Source organism: Anolis sagrei, chromosome 10, assembly GCF_037176765.1.
Source record: "Anolis sagrei isolate rAnoSag1 chromosome 10, rAnoSag1.mat, whole genome shotgun sequence".
Classification (NCBI taxonomy): Eukaryota; Metazoa; Chordata; class Lepidosauria; order Squamata; family Dactyloidae; genus Anolis; species Anolis sagrei.
In genome coordinates, this window is record NC_090030.1 from 33130695 (window position 1) to 33151374 (window position 20680).

The 20680-nt window shown below is 47.3% G+C and overlaps 1 protein-coding gene across 1 annotated transcript in view; it reads right to left on the reverse strand.

The window, feature by feature from the left end:
* Positions 1-390: 390 nt before the first annotated feature.
* Positions 391-20680, reverse strand: part of ATRX (ATRX chromatin remodeler) — a 126437-nt gene continuing 106147 nt past the window's right edge. Inside the window, exons 29-35 of the mRNA XM_067471684.1 lie at positions 18290-18467; positions 16711-16908; positions 13213-13362; positions 8572-8697; positions 8338-8433; positions 6655-6783; positions 391-3148 (exon numbers count right to left, since the gene is read on the reverse strand). Coding sequence (XP_067327785.1) covers positions 2864-3148; positions 6655-6783; positions 8338-8433; positions 8572-8697; positions 13213-13362; positions 16711-16908; positions 18290-18467 — 1162 coding nt within the window. The 3' untranslated portion in view covers positions 391-2863. The remainder of the gene's footprint in view (positions 3149-6654; positions 6784-8337; positions 8434-8571; positions 8698-13212; positions 13363-16710; positions 16909-18289; positions 18468-20680) is intronic.

The following is a 20680-nucleotide window of genomic DNA, read 5'->3' on the forward strand; positions in this document are numbered from 1 at the left end:
GGGAAAATAGAATCTTGACATTTGGGAGTTGTAGCTGCTGGGATTTGTAGTTCACCTACAATCACACCCCACCAACAATAGAATTGGGCCAAACCTCCCACACAGAACCCCCATGACCACCAGAGTGGGCCGCAGCAACGTGTGGCAGGGGACGGCTAGTATTATATATGTATATTTTGATATGTTTTGTTATTTAAGAAGTCAGTGTTGTGTTGTGTATTGTCAGTGTTTGTTCTACATTAGACGTAATACAGAGAAGAGACTGCAACAGAATGTCGCCAAACTTTCGGTCAGGAAATTCAGCAGCTCAGCGGTTTAACCCGCTGCGCCACCCAAGGGGCTACAAAACGCTTGCCGCGTTAATAAAAAATGCAGCACGACACACACACCTTTCTGCATTTTGGTCACTTTATTAAATGAGATATTAAATAGTATTTTTAAAGTTCCAACTACCAAACAGCACTTTGAAGGGTGAAAACACAGATAGCGAGTCGTCATACTTGAATGCGTCCTCTTTTTTAAAAACACGTTTCCAGTCCTTAATATATATTTTACAAAACAGCCTCGGAGGAAGCAGTGACACCTTTCTCTACAGTACTTTTTTTATGATATTTAATACATAGATGAAGGGGAAAAGAATGAGAAGAAGAAGCCGCCTAAACAGAAACAGAGGCCAAGTCTTCACAGCTGTATGGTTTCGGGCAGCCAAAGCTGGTTCCGGGAAGGGACGGGGACTGAAACGGTACTATACAACTGGGACAAAAAACATGTACAGTATCACAATACTAAGCCCAAAACGCTTTACATCCAAAGAAAGAAACAGGTTACAAAAAGGTGGAGAATTTCGCAGGCAAAAAACTGTATTACAAGCAACATCTTTTTTGTTTTTTTTTTCTCATTTCGTCGTCTTATATAAGCCGTTTCAACTAGGTAAAACATCTAAAACAAATATAAAAAATGAGTTTGTGGGTTATGTTACGGGTATGCTGCCGCTCTTCTGTCTTTAAATGCCGGTTAAAGCTCCATGTTATACTCAAAAAGCACGCGGTTATGCAGCGATAAGGTTACAGCGAGAGAGACGTGTATGCAAAATGGTCCAAGGTTTATTACTCCAATGCTTCTCGTGCTCCGAGGCGTCACCGGATGCTCTCAGTGAGAAGGAAAGAAATATATACGTCTTTGAAAATGTTGCCTAAAACTTCCACACTTTTAAAAGTCTCTGGAGTCGGGGAAATGCCACTCGAAATATCCCAGCTCTGTTTGGAAAACGTAGGAATGTCCTGGGAGCTCCAGGCCTTGGTCTCAGGAAGACTCCCTTTCACGTGTCCTTTTTTGCAGCGAACACAACCCAGTCGGGAGTCCGTCCCTTGCTTCGCCCCAAAATAAAGAAACAGAGCTTGTTGCGTCACAGAAAACATCAAAAAGAAAAAAAGGAATAACTCATGATTAAATGTCACACTACGCTCCTCTCCATCCTGAACCGACGAGTTTCAAAATAATGAACTGCTTCCCAACATTATCATTGTCTGGATGCCGACATTCGTTAGAAGGAGAAGGAAAAACCCCGCCCGTTCCGCTTTGGGAATCGCTCAAGTTTTGCCCTCCGTCCGGCTTTGGTTTTTCGGGATCCCCCCAAATTCTTCTCCTAACTTCCAAGACCTCAAAGGCACCTGTCGTTTTCCTTTTCTGCCCACATTCAGGAAAAAAAACCAACCAAAAAATACAAAGCGTCTGTTCCGGAGACATGACATCAAAATGGCCAACTCGCCGCAAGAAATAGGCGACTATCCCACTTTTAACAATTACTTCGGGAGTTTAATTACTTAAGGGTTGGATCGGAAAGAGAAAACCGAGCTGTCCTTAAAAATAAACAAACGGGGGGAAAAATCAGGATACTGTCAAAAGAGCGACCCCCTTTGCAATGGCGGCAGAGGCGAATGCGCACTCTTTACGACTCCGCTGTCTCACATTTCCCATCTGAACGATTACCGCGGTTCCAAGTCCAAAGGGGCCAGGGATCACCCGCCGGGAAGAGGAAGAGACGCTATAGCACCAGGAGAGAGGAAGTCCACACGGAGCGGGATGGTGACTTGGGGTCGGTCCCGTCGCGAAGATGAAACACGGGAAACGGCCAGAGGGAATGGCGTCTTCTTCGGCGGAGACTTTTAAGGCTGCGGGCACGGCCCCCGGGGTCGTAGAGTGGTAGCAGGAACGAATATTACACTCCGTTCGAAGTCCAAGGTCTCTTCCCGGTTCCGACGGGTTTTATTTGGTTCCATCGCGTCAGCCCGGCCCCGACACATTTTCGTGAAAGAAGCCCCACAATTTGAGGAATCAACTCTAACCAAGAACTCGGCTGTGTCACATTCGAGGCGAAGTGACTTGAAATATACAGACCTGTGTAACTTCTCGAAGCGCCTTTTCCCGTTTGTGGTGTTTCTTCTTTTTTCTATGGCTATTCACCGCAGGCGTGGTAAGTATTTGTTTAAGAGGAAGCCTGCGCAGCCCCGAAGGTTATAATAGGAGGACCTGTTTTCACTGAAAACAACTGGATGATCTCCTGTACGCAACTCATGTAAGAAGATTCGAGGCAACGGCGCTGACCAAGGGCTGGGGGCGGAGACCGGGCGGGAAGAGGGCGGGAAGGGGGACGGGACGTCTTACCCAAACAATCATCAACAATAGAATAGAACCAGGGGGAGGAGGGGATGAAATCAACCCTACGGTTTATACAGTTGAGTTTCTGTGAAGCCATTGATTCCTAAAAAAATAAAAAAGTCATTTCTCTCTCCCGTGCCCGCCCGCCCACCCCCGTTTTCTGATTCAGAGCTCCTCTAGTGCAAAAGGGCGCCCGCCCGCCCGCTCACTTCCCTTGGGAGGTCCCGGGGTTCTTGCCGTCCAGCGAAGGGGTGCCCTGGAGCAACGGGGGCGGGTGCATGCCGCCCGCGGCCGCCGCGTGGTACATCCCCCGCATGTCGATCTGCTGGAAGTTGGAAGGGTTCATCATCAGTCCCGGGGGCTTCTGCATCATCAGGTGGCTCATGGCGGCCTGCTGGGCAACCTGCTGGAAGGAGAGCTGCTGCTGCTGCTGGCTGTACTGCTGCTGGAGGCGGCGGTTCATCAGGATCCGCTGGACGCAGCCGATGAGCTGGGGAGGAGGGAGCAACCAGAGTCAGGTCTCAGGGCCCTCCCCAGCCCCAGGATCTGCTGGGTTGGACACACTTGTGTCTATAGAATCCTAGAGTTGGAAGAGACCTCATGGGCCATCCAGTCCAACCCCATTCTGCCAAGAAGCAGGAAAACCACATTCAGGTGGCCATCCAGCCTCTGTTTCAAAGACTCTAAAGATGGAGCCTCCACCACACTTCAGGGCCACTGACTCTAACAGGCTCCAGCCTACTCGCTCTCCTCAGGGCAACACTAGCTTTGGCCCACTGACTCTTAACAGGCTTCGGCCTACTCACTCTCCTCCGGACGACACTAGCTTTGGCGCACTGACTCTTAACAGGCTCCAACCTACTCATTCTCCTCAGGATGACACTGTCTTTGGCCTACTCTCTCTCTAACAGGCTTCGACCTACTCACTCTCCTCCAGACAATACTGTCTTTGAACTACTGACCCTAACAGGCTCCAGCCTACTCATTCTCCTCAGGATGACACTGTCTTTGGCCTACTGACTTTTAACAGGCTCCAGCCTACTCATTCTCCTCACGATGACACTGTCTTTGGCCCACTGACTCTTAACAGGTTTCGGCCTACTCACTCTCCTCTGGATGACACTAGCTTTGGCGCACTGACTCTAACAGGCTCCAGCCTACTCATTCTCCGCAGGATGACACTGTCTTTGGCCCACTGACTCTTAAAAGGCTTCTGCCTACTCACTCTCCTCCGGACGACACTGTCTTTGGCCTACTCGCTCTCTAACAGGCTTCGACCTACTCACTCTCCTCCAGTCAATACTGTCTTTAAACTACTGACTCTAACAGGCTCCAGCCTACTGCTCTCCTCAGGGCGACACTAGCTTTGCCCCACTGACTCTTAACAGGCTTCGGCCTACTCACTCTCCTCCGAACGACACTAGCTTTGGCCCACTGACTCTAACAGGCTCCAGCCTACTCATTCTCTGCTGGATGACACTGTCTTTGGCCTACTCTCTTTCTAACAGGCTTCGACCTACTCACTCTCCTCCAGACAACACTAGCTTTGGCGCACTGACTCTAACAGGCTCCAGCCTACTCATTCTCCACTGGAGGACACTTTCTTTCGCTTACTGTCACTAACAGGCTTCGGCCTACTCACTCTCCTCAGGATGCCACTAGCTTTGGCCCACTCACTCTAACATGCTCCAGCCTACTCATTCTCCGTAGGAGGACACTTTCTTTGCCCCACTGACTCTTAACAGGCTTCGGTCTACTCACTCTCCTCCGAACGACACTAGCTTTGGCCCACTGACTCTAACAGGCTCCAGCCTACTCATTCTCTGCTGGATGACACTGTCTTTGGCCTACTCTCTCTCTAACAGGCTTCAACCTACTCACTCTCCTCCAGACGATACTGTCTTTGAACTACGGACTCTTAACAGGCTTCGGCCTACTCACTCTCCACAGGAGGACACTGTCTTTGGCCTACTCTCTAACAGGCTTCGACCTACTCACTCTCCTCCAGACGACACTAGCTTTGGCCCACTGACTCTAACAGGCTCCAGCCTACTCATTCTCTGCAGGATGACACTTTCTTTGGCCTACTGTCTCTAACAGGCTTCAGCCTACTCACTCTCCTCTGGACAACACTGTCTTTGGCTCACTGACTCTTAACAGGCTTCTGCCTACTCACTCTCCTCACGACGACAGTCTTTGGCCCACTGACTCTTAACAGGCTTCGACCTACTCACTCTCCTCCAGACAACACTAGCTCTCCTCCAGACGACACTGTCTTTGCCCCACTGACTCTTAACAGGCTTCGGCCTACTCACTCTCCACAGGAGGACACTTTCTTTGGCCTACTGCCACTAACAGGCTTCGGCCTATTCAGTCTCCTCCGAACGACACGAGCTTTGGCCCACTGACTCTAATAGGCTCCAGCCTACTCATTCTCCGCAGGATGACATTTTCTTTGGCCTACTGTCTCTAACAGGATTCGGCCTACTCACTCTCCTCTGGACAACACTGTTTTTGGCTCACTGACTCTAACAGGCTTTGGACTACTCACTCGCCACTGACTCTTAACAGGCTCTGGCCGACTTATTATCCGCAGTACAACAATGTTTTTTGGCTCCAGCCTACTCATTCTCTGCTGGATGACACTGTCTTTGGCCTACTCTCTCTCTAACAGGCTTCAACCTACTCACTCTCCTCCAGACGATACTGTCTTTGCCCCACTGACTCTTAACAGGCTTCGGCCTACTCACTCTCCACAGGAGGACACTTTCTTTGGCCTACTGCCACTAACAGGCTTCGGCCTGTTCAGTCTCCTCCGAACGACACTAGCTTTGGCCCACTGACTCTAACAGGCTCCAGCCTACTCATTCTCTGCTGGATGACACTGTCTTTGGCCTACTCTCTCTCTAACAGGCTTCAACCTACTCACTCTCCTCCAGACGATACTGTCTTTGAACTACGGACTCTTAACAGGCTTCGGCCTACTCACTCTCCACAGGAGGACACTGTCTTTGGCCTACTCTCTAACAGGCTTCGACCTACTCACTCTCCTCCAGACGACACTAGCTTTGGCCCACTGACTCTAACAGGCTCCAGCCTACTCATTCTCTGCAGGATGAGTACTGTCTCTAACAGGCTTCGGCCTACTCACTCTCCTCAGGATGACACTAGCTTTGGCTCATTGACTCCAACAGGCTTCGGCCTACTCACTCTCAGGGTGACACTACCTTTGGTCCACTGTCTCTAACAGGCTTTGGCCTACTCACTCTCCTCAGGACACTAGCTTTGGCTAACTGACTCTAACAAGCTTCAGCCTACTCACTCTCAGGGTGACACTAGTTTTGATCCACTGTCTCTTAACAGACTCCGGCCTACTCACTCTCCTCAGGATGACACTAGCTTTGGTTCACTGTCTCTAACAGGTTTTGGCCTACTCACTCTCAGGGTGACACTAGCTTTGGTTCACTGTCTCTAGCAGACTTCAGCCTACTCGCTCTCAGGGTGACACTAGCTTTGGCCCACTGTCTCTAACAGGCTCCGACCTACTCACTCTCCTCAGGACACTAGCTTTGGCTGACTCTAGCATGCTTTGGCCTACTCACTCTCTTCAGGGCGACACTAGCTTTGGTCCACTGTCTCTAACAGGCTCCGTCCTACTCACTCTCCTCAGGACGACCCTGTCTTTCGCTCACTGACACAAACACACTCTAATAAATAGTGTAGTAAAATTGGATTCAGATCCATCAAGCAGTGAAGTTCCATTCTCCGGAGGCTTTTAAGCAAGGGATGGATGGTCATCTGTTGGGAGGGCTTTCATTGTGTCCTCCTACTTGGCAGAAGGGGGTTGGACTGGATGGCCTTTGCGATCCCTTCCAACTCTAGGATCCTGTGATTCTATAGGAGGCTGTGGCATTATGCCCTACATCGACAAGACTGCCCCGCTTGCAGGTGCCCCACCAATTCATGCAAACCTATGTGGTTCTGGGGCTCCCTTACCATCTGCTGCTTGGTCAAGACATCGTTGTAGATGGCCTCCCGGCGCTTGACGTCCAGCTCCTGGCTGGCTTGACGGCCGAGGGCCAAAGCCTGGACCTGGGCCTCCGACAGGGTCAAGTTCTTCTTCCACTGAAAACGGGCAAAACACACACAGAAAAAGACCATCAATGAGAGGCCCCTTGTTTTGCTCACAAGCTTCCCTCTTTAAGACAACAGTTCTGAACAGAGGTTTCCAAAACGCACCCAAGAGACAGAGAGACAGAAAAAGAGAGGGAGGGAGGGGAGGGAGAAGAAGGGAGAGGGAGAGAGAGGGGAAGGGAGGGAGAAGGAAGGAAAAGGAGAGAATGGGAGAGAAAGAGGGAGGGAGAAGGGAGGAAGAGGGAGTGGGATGGAATGAGGGATAAGGAGAGGGAGGGAGAGGGAGGGAGAAGAAGGGAGAGGGAGGGATAAGTAGAGAGAGGGAGGGAAAGGGAGGGAGGGGGATGGGGAGGGAGAGGGAGGGAGATGGAAGGAGGGATAAGAGAGAGGGAGGGAAAGAGAGAGGGAGAAGAAGGGAGAGGGAGAGGAAGGGAGATGGAAGGAGGGATAAGGAGAGGGAGGAAAAGGGTGAAGGAGATGGGGAGGGAGAGGAAGATGGAAGGAGGGATAAGAAGAGAGAGGGAGGGAAAGAGAGAGGGAGAAGAAGGGAGAGGGAGGCATAAGGAGAGGGAGGGAGGAAAAGGGAGTGGAAGGGAGATGAGGGAGGGAGAGAGAGAGAGGGAGATGGAAGGAGGGATAAGAAGAGAGGGGAGGGAGAGGGAGGGAGAAGGAGGAAGGGGGAGGGAGATGGAAGGAGGGATAAAGAGAGGGACGGAGGGAAAGAGAGAGAAAGGGGAGGGAGAGGTGGAGGGAGGGAAATGGAAGGAGGGATAAGAAGAGAGAGGAAGGGAAATGGAAAGGGAGAGGGAGGGAAAGGGAGGGAGGAAGAGGGAGGGAAATGGAAGGAGGGATAAGAAGAGAGAGGGAGAGGAAGAGAGAGGGAGATGGGGAGGAAAAGGGAGGAGATGGGGAGGGAGGGAGAGGGAGATGGAAAAAGGGATAAGAAGAGAGAGAGAAGGAAAGGGTGAGGAAGAGGGAGGGAGATGGAAGGAGTGATAAGAAGAGAGAGGAAGGGAAATGGAGAGGGAGAGGGAGGGAGGGAAATGGAAGGAGGGATAAGAAGAGAGAGGGAGGGAAAGAGAGCGAGAGGAAGGGAGAGGGAGATGGGGAGGAAGAGGGAGGGAAATGGAAGGAGGGATAAGAAGAGAGAGGGAGGGAAAGGGAGGAGATGGGGAGGGAGGGAGAGGGAGGGAGATGAAAGGAGGGATAAGAGGAGAGAGGGACGGAAATGGAGAGGGAGATGAGGAGGGAGGGAGGGAGATAGAAGGAGAGAGAGGGAGGGATAGGGAGATGGGGAGGGAGGAAGAAGGAGGAAGGAGGGGAAAGGAGAGAATAGGAGAGAGGGGGAGGTAGGGAGGGAAAGAGGGGGAGACATATACCTAAATTGATTGTGTTTTAGGCACTTAATTAAGTGGTAGTTTCAATCCTGCTGCAGAACGGAATGGAATGGGAGTGGACGAATGGTAGTTGAGCGCCAAGAGCCAGTCCTTGATGTGGACTAATGAAAGGGCAATGAGACCCTGCAGGATCCATCCCTTGACTTACTATACTGGAAATGATGTCTTCAAGGGGCTGGATTCTGGCTCCAGTCACGTTGTTTGTGGCCTCCACAACTTTCTCCCGGCCTTGATTGATGAGATCCTGGAGAGAGAGGTTGAATCAATGAAGGCTCGAGAAACCGCAGTCTGAGCTGACCATGGGGACAACAAATCCCATTTCCCCCTTGAATCCAAGCAGAACCTGCAGTCCCATCAATGCAGCCATAAGCATCGCACTTACCTCCAGCTGCTGGTTGCTCATGGCGGACAAGGCAGCCAGGTTGAAGGGGATGTACGACGCCTGGTTGTTGAAGTTGCCGTGGAAGGCATTCGCCCCGGGCGGCACATTGAAGCGCATCGTCAGACCCTGAAAAAAGCCAAGAGCATTCTTGTGGGGCAAGTTGGCTCATAAATGCACAGCAAATTAACTTATCAGCAGCAACAAGGTTTCCATAGCACAAATAAACAAATACACAGCAGCCTTCACATTGGAGGCTTTCTCACATGAGGCTTCTCTCATACCAGACCTCTCACACTGAGGCCTACCTCACAGACTAAGACCTACCTAACACTGTGAGGCTTCTTTCACACTAAGGCCAACTTCACAGACTACCTAACACTGTTGAGGCTTCTCTCATACCAGGCCTCTCACACTGAGGCCTACCTTACAGACTAAGACCTACCTAACACTGTGAGGCTTCTCTCATACCAGGCCTCTCACACTGAGGCCTACCTCGCAGACTACCTGTGAGGCTTCTCTCATACCAGACCTCTCACACTGAGGCCTACCTCACAGACTACCTAACACTGTGAGGCTTCTCTCATACCAGGCCTCTCACACTGAGGCCTACCTCACAGACTAAGACCTACCTAACACTGTGAGGCTTCTCTCATACCAGACCTCTCACACTGAGGCCTACCTCGCAGACTACCTAACACTGTGAGGCTTCTCTCATACCAGACCTCTCACACTGAGGCCTACCTCACAGACTACCTAACACTGTGAGGCTTCTCTCATACCAGGCCTCTCACACTGAGGCCTACCTCACAGACTAAGACCTACCTAATACTGTGAGGCTTCTCTCATACCAGACCTCTCACACTGAGGCCTACCTTACAGACTAAGACCTACCTAACACTGTGAGGCTTCTCTCATACCAGGCCTCTCACACTGAGGCCTACCTCACAGACTACCTAACACTGTGAGGCTTCTCTCATACCAGACCTCTCATACTGAGGCCTACCTCACAGACTACCTAACACTGTGAGGCTCCTCTCCTACCAGGTCTCTCACACTGAGGCCTACCTCACAGACTAAGGCCTACCTAACACTGTGAGGCTTCTCTCATACCAGGCCTCTCACACTGAGGCCTACCTCACAGACTAAGGGCTACCTAACACTGTGAGGCTTCTCTCATACCAGGCCTCTCACTCTGAGGCCTACCTCATAGACTAAGGCCTACCTAACACTGTGAGGCTTCTCTCATACCAGGCCTCTCACTCTGAGGCCTACCTCACAGACTACCTAACACAGTGATACACAAATAAGGAGCTTGGCAAAAACTTGATACACAAAACTCAGAACCCTGGAATACTGTGTCCAATTCTGGGCACCACAATTGAAGATATTGACAAGCTGGAATGTGTCCAGAGGAGGGCGACTCAAATAATCAAGGGTCTGGAGAACAAGCCCTATGAGGAGCGGCTTAAGAATCTGGGCATGTTTAGCCTGAAGAAGAGAAGGCTGAGAGGGGATATGATAGCCATGTATAAATATGTGAGAGGAAGCCACAGGGAGGAGGGAGCAAGCTTCCTTTCTGCTTCCCTGGAGACTAGGACGCGATGGAACAATGGCTTCAAACTACAAGAGAGGAGATTCCATCTGAACATGAGGAAGAACTGACTGTGAGAGCCGTTCAGCAGTGGAACTCTCTGCCCTGGAGTGTGGTGGAGGCTCCTTCTTTGGAAGCTTTTAAACAGAGGCTGGATGGCCATCTGTCAGGGGTGATTTGAATGCAATATTCCTGCTTCTTGGCAGAATGGGGTTGGACTGGATGGCCCAGGAGGTCTCTTCCAACTCTACGATTCTAGGTTTCTAGGAGGAGGAGGAGGAGGAAGAAAGGAGTACAAGAAGACAAGAGGAAAAAGAGCAGGAGGACATAAAGAGGAGAAAGAAGAAGAGGATGAAGAAGAAGAAAGGAGGAGGAACAAGAAGAAGATGAGAAGAAAGAGCAGGAGGAAAAGATGGAGATGAAGCAGGAGGAGGGAGAGAGGAAGAGGAAGAAAGAGGAGGAGGGGGAGGAGAAGATGATGGAGAAGAGAAGGAGGAGGAACAACAACAAGAAGAGGAAGAATAAGAAAAAGAGGAGGAGGCGGAGGAGGAGGAGAAGAAGGAGAAGAGGAGGAGGAGGAGGAGGAGGAGGAGGAGGAGAGGAGGAGGAGAGGAGAGGAGGAGGAGGAGGAGAAGAAGAAGAAGGAGAAGAAGAAGAGGAGGAGGAGGAGGAGGAGGAGAAGAGGAGGAGAAGGAGGAGAAGAGGAGGAGGAGGAGGAGGAGGAGAAGAGGAGGAGGAGGAGGAGGAGGAGAAGAGGAGGAGGAGGAGGAGGAGGAGAAGAGGAGGAGGAGGAGGAGGAGGAGGAGGAGGAGGAGGAGGAGGAGGAGGAGGAGAAGAAGGAGAAGAGGAGGAGGAGGAGGAGGAGGAAGCAATGAGTGGAAACTCTCTGCCCCGGAGGGAGTGTGGTGGAGGCTCCTTCTTTGGAAGCTTTTAAATAGAGGCTGGATGGCCATCTGTCAGGGGTGATTTGAATGCAATATTCCTGCTTCTTGGCAGAATGGGGTTGGACTGGATGATGGCCCATGAGGTCTCTTCCAACTCTTTGATTCTAGGATTCTATGACTGTCCAGCTCCTCTGACCGCTTCTCATGGCGTTCCCGTATCTCCCAAGTGGAGCCGTTTTCCTCCTTCGCAAGTGTCAGTGCAAAACACTCTCACGGGTCGTTTTTGGTCCGCTTCCACTCATCCTTCGCACGCTTAGTTTAACGTGCCAGAATGAGCCTTTTTTTTGTTTTGTTTTGTTTCTGGCAAAGAGCGAGGAGTTCTTTTGGTGTCTTACAGATGTGAAACCCATTAAATGTGCGAAATCGCAGTAACTGACTCAACATGGCATATCCACAGAAAGGCGATGTAAACACTCCCTTTTTGCTGGGGATTTCGTTCCAAAAGGTTGCCTATGGAGCAAGGATTTCTCAGCCAACTTTCTGACAAGTGAGACCAGAGAATGGATTTGAAATCGCGGTGGAAACAGCCAAGAGTTCCTTGCATTGGACTGAATTCCACAAAGATGTTTTCTAATAAAGGCTTCTTAAAAATTCCATGCCGTCTGCAAACGTCTGCCAAGGAGAAGTGCTTCCCTGTCCACAAACCCTGCGCATAAACAGGAGGGATCAGTGTTCCTCTGTGCGCCTTTCGACTGCAACTCCCATCAGCCACAGTCAGCATGGCACAATATTTTGGAGGATGGGAGAGGCCTGTCCCGGTTCATTTTAACTTGCGCATTTTATCAGTGATTTTTTTAAAATAATAATATTTATTTAAGAACAAACAAAGAAAACAATATAGAAAAATTCAACAAAGCAAAGACTTTGACAGTTGGGAGTTGAAGTTGTGGATTTATAGTTCACCTACAATCAAAGAGCATTCTGAACCCCACCAACGACAGAATTGTGGCAAACATCCAACACACAGAACTCCCATGACCAATAGAATATACTTAAGGCCATCCAATCCAACTCCCTTCATCAGGCCAAGAAAACATAATCAAAGCCCTCCTGACAAAGAGCCATCCAGCCATAGATATAGATAGGTATATATGATTCACACACAGAGAAATATAGTATCATAGATTTGAAAGGGACTCTTAAAGAAGGAGAATGATGTGTTGCATTTTCCTACAACAACCCTATTATTATTGTTGTTGTTGTTGTTGTTTATTCGTTCAGTTGTCTCCGTGATTATTATTATTATAATAAAAAAGACATCTAGTGGCCGAAGATGGTATGACATCCTCTGCAGCATTTAAAATCAATTATTATTTATTTATTTAAACGTTTTGTATACCGACCTTCTCACCTCTCTTGAGGGACTCAGACCGGTTTCCAACCATAATATCACATTATTATTATTATTATTATTATTATTATAAAAATACATCTAGTGGCCGAAGATGGTATGTCATCCTCTGCAGCATTTAAAATAAATTATTATTATTATTATTATTATTATTATTATTATTATTATTGAAGGAGCTGGGGGTGGTGACGGCCGACAGGGAGCTCTGGCTTGGGCTGGTCCATGAGGTCACGAAGAGTCAGAGACGACTGAACGAATGAACATTATTATGATTATTATAAAAAGACATCTAGTGGCCGAAGATGGTATGACATCCTCTGGAGCAGTGGTTCTCAACCTGTGGTCCCCAAATGTTTTTGGCCTTCAACTCCCAGAAATCCTAACAGCTGCTAAACTGGCTGGGATTTCTGGGAATTGTAGGCCAAAAACATCCAGAGTAGGCAAACCAGACAATCTCTATATCAGTGGTTCTCAACCTGTGTCCCCAGATGTTTTTGGCCTACAACTCCCAGAAATCCCAGGATGGATGCCATCCACCCACCTTGCCCTCTTCCTTTTGCCTTCCACTTTCCCCAGCATCATTCCCTTCTCTAGGCTTTGCTGTCTCCTCATGATGTGGCCAAAGGACTTCAACTACTACTACTACTACTACTACTACTATATTGGGATGGCCTTGGTCCCTTGGCTAATTTGGTTCATTTTGGGGATGCTGCTGTGACAAAGCTGTGCCCCTCTAGCCCTGAAAGGGCCCCTACCTTCTTTTCGGCTTCATACTCGGCCCAGGCAGCCTTCCGCTCCTCTTCGGTCAGCTCCTCCTCCTCCTTGTGGTCCAGGAGTGAGTCGTGTTCGTGGTAGCCCACGATGTGTTCCTTGTGGATCTGGAGCAGCTCCGCCAGAATCGTGTCCTGAGGAACAAGAACGGGAATGCTCCATGAGAAGCCACCAGAGCTCTCTTAAGGCCAACGATTGAAACCCCCAGCTTTCCCGAGGTGTAGCTCATCATGGAGGGGATATGGAAAACAGAGGCGGGAAGGCCGTTTGTCCCCTCAACACTCCCATTTCCTGGGTCAGGATTTTAGTGAGCATATTACTATAAGACACCGTTGGGCAGACCTGAAGTCACATCTCTTTATCAAAGCAAGTGGCAAAAGGCAAAAGTTGGGGTTTTTTTTTTGGGGGGGGGGGGGGAGAACTGGAATGGTACTACTGAGGATGGTATGACATCCTCTGGAGCATTGAAAATAAATTATTATTATTATTTAAAAAGACATCTAGTGGTCAAAGATGGTATGACATCCTCTGCAGCATTTAAAATAAATTATTATTATTATTATTATTATTATTATTATTATTAAAAGACATCTAGTGGCCAAAGATGGTATGACATCCTCTGGAGGATTTAAAATACATGATTATTATTATAATAAAAAAAGACATCTAGTGGCCAAAAACGGTATGACATCCTCTGCAGTATTGAAAATAAATTATTATTATTATTATTATTATTATTATTATTATTATTATAAAAAGACATCTAGCAGCCAAAGATGGTATGACATCCTCTGCAGCATTTAAAATAAATTATTATTATTATTATTATTATTATTATTATTATTATAAAAAAAAGACATCTAGTGGCCGAAGATGGTATGTCATCCTCTGCAGCATTTAAAATAAATACTATTATTATTATTATAAAAAAGACATCTAGTGGCCGAAGATGGTATGACATCCTCTGCAGCATTTAAAATAAATTATTATTGTTATTATTATTATTATTATTATTATTATAATAAAAAAGACATTTAGTGACCGAAGATGGTATAACATCCTCTGGAGCATTTAAAATAAATTATTATTATTATTATAAAAAAATGATATCTAGTGGCCGAAGATGGTATGACATCCTCTGCAGCATTTAAAATAAATAATAATAATAATTATTATTATTATTATTATTATAAAAAAGACATCTAGTGGCCGAAGATGGTATGACATCCTCTGGAGCAGTGGTTCTCTACCTGGGGTCCCTAGATGTTTTTGGCCTTCATCTCCCAGAAATCCTAACAGCTGCTAAACTGGCTGGGATTTCTGGGAATTGTAGGCCAAAAACATCTGGGGACCCCAGGTTGAGAACCATTGCTCCAGAGGATGTCATACCATCTTCAGCCACTAGATGTCTTTTTTATAATAATAATAATAATAATAATAATAATAATAATAATAATAATTTATTTTAAATGCTCCAGAGGATGTCATATCATCTGGAGCATTTAAATGCTCTGGAGCATTTAAAATAAATGACGATGATGATGATGATGATGATTATAATTATAATTTTTAAAAAAAACTGGAATGGTACTACTGTATATACTGAAGTATAAGCCAATCCAAATATAACCCGGGGGACCTAATTTTACCACAAAAAACTGGAAAAATGTATTGAGTAGAAGCCGAAGGTGGGAAAAGCAGCAGCGACTGGCAAATTTCAAAATAAAAATAGCAATAAAATTACTATAACAGACATCAGCAGGTTAAATGAAGATTTACATAAAACTGTAATTTAAGATAAGACTGCCCAACTCTGATTATTTTAGCCTTCTTCAATGAAAATGTGCTTACATATCTTTAATAATAAATCTATATATATAAAAAATGTAATGTTCGTTTGTGGGATTAACAGAATTCAAAAACCACTGGGGGAATTGACACCAAATTTGGACACAAGACACCTAACAGTCCAATGTCTGTCCTTCACTCATAAAAACACTGAAAAACACAGCAGAAGGGACTTAGAAAGCCCCAAAAAGCTAAATGATGAAAAGCTAAATGACAAATCAGAAAAAAGGGAAGAAAGAGGGAGGGAAGGGGAGAGAAGAAAGAAAGAAAGAAAGAAAGAAAGAAAGAAAGAAAGAGGCGAAGAAAGAAGGAAAGGGAGAAGGAAGCATGGAAGCAAAGAGAAAAGGAAGGAAAGAAAGAAAGAGGGAGGGGAAAAAGGGGGAAGGAAGGAAATTTAGAGAAGGAAGGAAGGAAGGAAGGAAGGAAAGAAAAAAGGGAAAGAAGGAAGGAAAGAGGGAGCGAGGGAAGGGGAAGATGTAAAGAAGGAGGGAGGGAAGGAAAGAAGAAAAGAGAGAAGGAGGAAAAGAGACAGAAGAAGAGAAAAAAGGGGAAGGAAGGAAAGAGACAGAGAAGGAAGGAGGAAGAGAAGGAAAGACAGGAAGGAATGAAGGAAAGAGGGAGTGAAGGAAGGGGGAAGATGTAGAGGGAAGGAAAGAAAGAAGGAAAGCGAGAAGGAAGAAAAGAGACAGAAGAAGAGAAAGAAAAAGGGGGAAGGAAGGAAAGAGACAGAGAAGGAAGGAAGAAGAGAAGGAAAGACGGGAAGGAAGGAAGCAAAGAGGGAGTGAAGGAAGGGGGAAGATGTAGAGAAAGAGGGAGGGAAGGAAAGAAGGAAAGAGAGAAGGAAGAAAAGAGACAGATGAAGAGAAAGAAAAAGGGGGAAGGAAGGAAGCAAAGAGGGAGTGAAGGAAGGGGGAAGATGTAGAGAAAGAGGGAGGGAAGGAAAGAAGGAAAGAGAGAAGGAAGAAAAGAGACAGAAGAAGAGAAAGAAAAAGGTCGAAAGGAAGGAAAGAGACAGAGAAGGAAGGAAGAAGAGAAAGAAAGACGGGAAGGAATGAAGAAAAGAGGGAGTGAAGGGGGAAGATGTAGAGAAAGAGGAAAGGAAAGAAAGAAGGAAAGAGAGAAGGAAGAAAAGAGACAGAAGAAGACAAAGAAAAAGGGGGAAGGAAGGAAGCAAAGAGGGAGTGAAGGAAGGGGGAAGATGTAGAGAAAGGGAGGGAAGGAAAGAAGGAAAGAGAGAAGGAAGAAAAGAGACAGACAAAGAGAAAGAAAAAGAGGGAAGGAAGGAAAGAGATAGAGAAGGAAAGACGGGAAGGAATGAAGGAAAGAGGGAGTGAAGGAAGGAGGGAAAGAAAGAGAGAAAGAGGGAAGGTTGGCCACAGCAACGCGTGGCGGGTACAGCTAGTAAGATAATAAATGTAATAATCCAGTCAAGTGTCTTGAAAGGTCAAACTTTTGTGGATTGCTGCTTCAGCCTGCCTCAGAATCAAACATTTCTGGAAGCAGACTAAAACACAGCAAAATTTAGAAAGCTCGAGTCAAGGCAGTATAAAACCTCATCTCCACACACAGGAGGCGGTTGTGAGGCTCCACGGGAAAATTTTATGCAAGAGAGGAGCCACATATCCATCACTCACTTTGGGTAGCATCGGCGTGTCCCTCTTCTTCTTCTTCTCCTCCGAGTTGGGGTCATCCAGCAAGTCCGGCTCAAAGGCGTAGAGCTCGGTGAGTTCGTTCATGGTGAAGTGCCGCTCCACCTGCTGCTGGTCTACCACTCGGAAAGAGAGCGACTGCTTGGTCACCTGCCGGTCGTAGATCTTGTCCTCCATCGTTCCCTGAGAAGCAACACACAGAGCTTGGGTTTGGGGACATCCCTTGTCAAGGCAGGGCCCAGAAAAAGACAAGGAGGGCCAAGGGCCAGCCCAATCCATGTGCGGAGCATAACATCCGAAATGGGGTGCCTATCCAAATAGGCGTTTCGTTCAGCGTCCGAAAGAATGAACATTTTCAGACCACTGGCCAACATGGCAGTCCTTCCCAAGCTCCCTTTATCCTCAGTTTTAGGGCTAAAGGGGTGAAAATGGCCACACATGGGGAGCACATCTACCACTCTTTGCCCACCAAGTTTTATAAAGTTTGTAAATTGTCATGTAAATATAACAATACTAATTGAGTAAAATAATGTAAATGTAATAATAATAATCTATATAAATAAAAATGTAATGTTCGTTTGTGCTATTCACAGAACTCAGAAACTACTGGGGCAATTGACACCAAATTTGGACACTATGTCCCTAACAACCCAATGTATGTTCTCCAAAGTCGGGGGGCCACCACAGAGAAGGCCCTGTCCCTCGTCCCCACCAAACCCGCCTGCGACGCAGGTGGGATCGCGAGCAGGGCCTCTCCGGATGAACGAAGTGAGCGCGTGGGTTCATAGACGGAGATGCGGTCACGCAGGTAGGCAGGTCCCAAACCGTTTAGGGCTTTGTAGGCAAGCACCTGCACCTTGAATTGGGTTCGGTAGGTAAACGGCAGCCAATGGAGCTCCTTAAACAGGAGGGTTGACCTCTCTCTGTAAGGAGCGCCAGTTAACATCCTGGCCGCCCGCCGTTGGACCATCTGGAATTTCCGAGCCGTTTTCAAGGGCAGCCCCACATAGAGCGCATTACAGTAGTCCAATCTAGAGGTGACCAAGGCATGGACCACCCCAGCCAAATCAGCCTTTGCGAGATACGGTCGCAGCTGGCACACAAGTCTTAGTTGTGCAAAAGCCCTCCCGGACACCGCCGACACCTGAGCCTCAAGCGTGAGCGATGAATCCAAGAGGACTCCCAAGCTGCAGACCTGTAGCTTCAGGGGGAGTGTAACCCCGTCCAGCACAGGTTGCCACCCTATATCCCGATCCGGTTTACGATCGACCAGGAGGACCTCTGTCTTGTCGGGATTGATCTTCAGCTTGTTTTTCCTCATCCATTAATTGTGGTTTAATGTTTGATTTTATGCTGCTGTGCATTTACTTATATCGGTTTTGCATTTTATGTACTTTATTTTCTGACTTTTGTTGTGTTTTTGTGTTTATATTGTGTTCAACTGTATTGATGGCCGTGGCATTACGTAAGCAATTCGCTTCTGGTGTGAGAGAATTTCAGCCACAATGCAGAAACCTAGTGTCCTAGAATATTTAATGGCTGGAAAATGGCGGTTCTGACCTACCTGAGCCAAGAAGCGGTACACAAACACGGGTTTGTTCTGCCCAAAGCGATAAACCCGGAATATGCTCTGGATGTCGTAGGAGGGATTCCAGGAAGCATCGAAAATGATGACTCTGTTGGCAGCCACCAGGTTTATCCCAAGGGAGCCTGCTTTCGTGGAGATAATAAACAAGCGGCCTCTGGAAAAAGCAACAAGAAATGTGATTCAGCTTTGGCTTCTCCCACATGAAAGAGCCACTTCTTGATCCACCAACTTAAATCTATATAAATAAAAATATAATGTTCGTTTGTGGTATTCACAGAACTCAAAAACCCCTGGGGGAATTGGCAACAAATTTGGACACGATACACCTAACAACCCAATGTATGTTCTCCACTCAAAAAACCCCACGAAAACAAAAAGCAGAAAGGACTTCTGAACATGTCCAAAGGAGAAACTGCATGTCTACAAAGAGACCCATGGCCACGCCCCCTCCTCTTCCTCGCGGGGAAACAGCCAGCCGTTAAAGCTTGAGGAGCCAGGCGCGCGTACATGGCCCCACAAACACACACACACATAGGCGAGAGTGGGCACCATTGGAGTGGAGGGGGAGTCCTGCCACATGGAGCCCCTTCTCTTTTCCTCCTCTGCCAGGAGGGCGGTCTCCTCCTCCTCCACCACCTTTCCCTGTTGGAAGAGGCCGGCGGGAGGGGGACGGACTTTTTGTAGACCCGTCTTTCTTTTTTAACTCTTTTCTTTCTGTCTGACCTGCTCGCCTGTCTCCGGCAACATGAGCACACATTTAACACACACGCACACACACACACACACACACACACACACACACACACACACACGAGGTAGCTGCCTCTGCCACACTCCACCCGAAAAGACTCCCTTCCCTTCTTTCCTCCCTCCCTTTCTTTCCTTTTCTTCCTTCCTTCCCCTTCCTTTCCTCCCCTCCTCCTTCCTCCCTGTCCTTCCCTCCCTCCTTCTCCTTCCTTTCCCTCCTTCCCTTCCTTCCTGTCCCTCCTTTCTTCTTCCTTCCCTTCCCTTCCTTCTTTTCCTCCCTCCCTCCCTTTCCTCCTTTTTTCCTTTATTCATTTCCTTCCCCTTCATTTCCTTCCCTCCCTCATTTCTTCACCTCCCTCCTTCCTTTCCCTCTCTTCCTTCCTTCTCCTTCCTTTCTTTCCATCCTTACTGTCCCTCCTTCTTTCTTTTCCTTCCCTTCTTTCCCTCCTTCCTTCCTTCTTCCTTTCCTTCTTTCTTGTACGCGGGGCCAACCGCCAGTCCTTTTAAAAATTTAACAGAAGATTCCGGAGCTGTGCTGCGCAGGCGCAGAAGTACCATATGTGCGTATTCACAGCATGACCAAGTAGGGAAAATAATATTACTATATAATACAAATTAAATGGAAGGGATAGTCAAGAAGTAACGAGGGAAAGAGGGAAAGAATGAAGGAGGGAAAGGAGGAAGGAGGGAAGGAGACAAGGAAGGAGGGAAAGAAGAAAGGAAAGAAAGAAAGAAAGAAAGAAAAAAAGAAAGAAAGAGAAGCAAGGAAGGAGAGAAGGAAATAAAAAAGTGAAAGGAAAAAGAGAGGGAAAGAAGGAGAGAATTAACGAAAGACAGGGAAGGAAGGAAGGAGAGAAGGAAGGGTGCAACCAAAGAGCAAAGAAGGGGGGAAAGAAACAGGTAGAGATGGAAGAAAGAAGAGAAATAGGAAGGGAAAGAAATAGAGGAAAGGAAGGAAAGAGGGAAAGAAGAAAAGAAAGAGGGAGAGAAGTTTGGCCACAGCAATGTGTGGCGGGTAGAGCTAGTAAGTTATAAATAAACTTTGAAAAGTTCACACTCTCTCGTTTGTCACAGCAGTAAAGGAACACCATCATCATCACCACCATCACCCTGTATTGTTATTTTGCATAGAATTACAGAAATAATAGACTCATGTATGATTCCACAGCAAACTGGTTTCAGGAAAGGCAGAAGCTGCACATCACAAGTGTTGAACCTGACTCTGCACATAGAAGAGGGTTTTGAAAGGCAGCAGATTCCAGGAGCTTTCTTAATAGACCTATCAGCAACTTATGATACTGCAAATCATTGCCTACTCCTGAGAAAAAATTATAATACCACAAAGGACAACCACCTCACCCGCCTCATAGGAAATCTGCTACAAAACAGGAGCTTTTATGTTGAGTTCCAGGGTCAGAGAACCAGATTTATTTATTTATTTGAGACATTTATATGCCGCCCTTCTCACCCCAAAGGGGACTCAGAGGGGCTTACAAAATATCTATATAAATAAAAATGTATTGTTTGTTTGTGGGATTAACAGAACTCAAAAACCACTGAAACTCAAATACCTTCCCTCTTTCTTTCTTTCCCTCCTTCCTTCATTCCCTCTTTGCTTCC